Raw genomic sequence first — 2,269 nt, 5'->3', positions numbered from 1 at the left:
CTCTTTCCATTGCAGGTCAAGCGTACGTTAGGTGAGTGAGAATGGGGATCGATTCAGCGAATGAGCACGCACGAGGTAGCATCTGCTTGCTTGCTCATCAGTAATACAATGATCGTGCCCATCTGACACCGTCCGTGGCACGTGTCTAGCTAGCTTATTGAATCCAAAGTCAGGACGGTTAGCAGTTCGTTCCGTTGTCAGGCCGGACGTTAGTCGTCAGGAAGCCCTGCCCATACCCTATAACTGCAAGCGTGAGTGCGTGACTACGTGTCTACAAACTACTGTACATTGTGCACAAGTTGCTACTGTGTAACTGTACCCTGGAAGTGAACGTAGCAACATTCATGGAGGGGGAAAAAAACGAATCCAATACAAAACGCACAGACGGAGTATTCATCACTAGTCACTAGTACGTGTACCTACTACTGCATGGAGGAACAGGTTTTGCATCTTTTATTTATTCCACTGAACCTACGACAGAAATGTTGATCGGAGCTGCATGCTGCTGAAGTGCTGAGCAGGAGGCGATCGAGTCGAGACCCATCATCAGCCATCGCAGAACGAAGAGGATCGAGGATCTATCTAGCAGGTGGGCACGCACTTCCTGCACTTGACGACGCACCGTGACGGGACGTGGTTGAGGCTGGCGCCGGCGCGCGAGGATGCGGAGGCGCCGTCGTAGCACCTCTTGCCGCAGATCACCCGCCTCCTCCGGCACGCCGCGGCGCTGATGCAGCTGCCGCCGGAGCCGGCGGACTTCCTGGCGGCGGGCCGCCGCCTCCTGGACGCCGCCACGGCCCTCAGGTTCTTCGCCTCCACATTATCGGCGGCGGTGATGTTGTTCGCGGCGCGCCAGGCGCCGGCGCCGCCGCCGTCCGATCTGAAGAGGTCGCCGGCCCTGGCGATGAACCCCCGCAGGTCGCGGCCGAGGATGGCCGTGATGCTGGTGCTGCTGCTGCTCTCGTGGTCGTTGGCGGCGAGCGAGAGCCTGCAGCTCGCTATGGCGATGGATAGTAGGAGCACCAGCACTACGGCGCGCGAGCTCTTCATGCTTTGCTTGCTGTTGCTGCCACCGCCTCGATCGTTTATGTTGCCGGCTCGTCAGTGCACATGCAGATGAACTCACGTTAACCTACAGTGTTGATCTCGGTTTATATAGGAGAAAGTCGTCAGGATGGGATGGAAACATCTGCATGAGCTACCTAATTTCAGCGAACGTCCAATGCGTGGGGTGGCGAACAGGTGGTGCGTGAAAGCGTGAGCTGCCATGGAGGGAACGAGCGGCGAGGAAAGCACGGTTTCCAAGTCTCAGCGCTAGGTTGGATCGAAGTAGCTAGTACGTAGATAGAAGGTGACTGGAGGGGTAAAAGTTTTACCGTAAAACACACAAGATGGCCTCATACCGTGCCTCTCAGCTGCCTCTCTAAATATGAGGTCATTTGAGCTGACTGTGCGCCCTTCGTCGAGTCACTAGCTGGCATGCAAGATTGTACAACTCTTCCCCACATGCCAGGAGCGTAGGTGCACCGAAATGGACTTTTGAGAAAGGGACGTGCCAGGTGACAGGGCACCTATAATCGTGTCACCATATTTTACTAGCAAAAGAGGCGACCTATTTTTAGTTCATGCTATTTGGCCAGGTGTCTCTTCTAGGACCAACTGAATCTGAATGTAAATCAACGAGGCCGTGTTTAGCTCCGGAATGAAAAAATTCACGACACTGTAGTACTTTCGTTTGTTTGTGGTAATTATTGTCCAAACACGGACTAACTAGGCTTAAAAGATTTGTCTCGTAAATTCCGACCAAACTGTGCAATTAATTTTTATTGTCGTCTATATTTAATACTCCATGTATGCGTCTAAAGATTTGATATGACGGAAAATCTTGAAAAATTTTGGATTTTTGGGTGAAGTAAACAAGGCCCAAATAGCAGTGATGTACTGTATCATGTGTTGCGGCTTTCAATTCTTACGACGACACGACAAAAAAAAATCTAATTGAAATCTCATTATACTGCACCATCAAAATGGTGAAATTCTCCTAATTTTTTAAGTAGTAATAAAACATTATCACTAGTGATAGCATATGAGAATCTCGCTAAGACACATTTAGTGAGAAAAAATTATACTAAATTTTGAATACTAGAACACTAAGAAAACCCACCTCACTAGATGAAGTGAAAAATTGTGCTAGTACGACGCTTACAGTGACATGACCAAAAATCTAATCGAGATCAGCATTTTTCTCTCACAAAATTTTAAATCAACT

General features: G+C 49.5%; 1 protein-coding gene across 1 annotated transcript; it reads right to left on the bottom strand.

Moving 5' to 3' along the window:
- LOC8082866 lies at positions 304-1,738 on the bottom strand. The gene has a single exon (XM_021463912.1). The coding sequence runs from the start codon at positions 1,048-1,050 to the stop codon at positions 583-585; it is 468 nt and encodes a 155-aa protein (XP_021319587.1). The 5' UTR covers positions 1,051-1,738; the 3' UTR covers positions 304-582.

The sequence above is a fragment of the Sorghum bicolor genome, chromosome 6 (genome assembly GCF_000003195.3).
Source record: "Sorghum bicolor cultivar BTx623 chromosome 6, Sorghum_bicolor_NCBIv3, whole genome shotgun sequence".
NCBI classification, from domain to species: Eukaryota; Viridiplantae; Streptophyta; class Magnoliopsida; order Poales; family Poaceae; genus Sorghum; species Sorghum bicolor.
The sequence above is the reverse complement of the archived record's forward strand: the minus strand, read 5'-3'. Positions and strand labels throughout refer to the sequence as shown.

What these genes read in the sequence shown, in the direction of transcription:
- LOC8082866 (XM_021463912.1), bottom strand. Translation starts at nt 1,050, where the DNA reads ATGAAGAGCTCGCGCGCCGTAGTGCTGGTGCTCCTACTATCCATCGCC.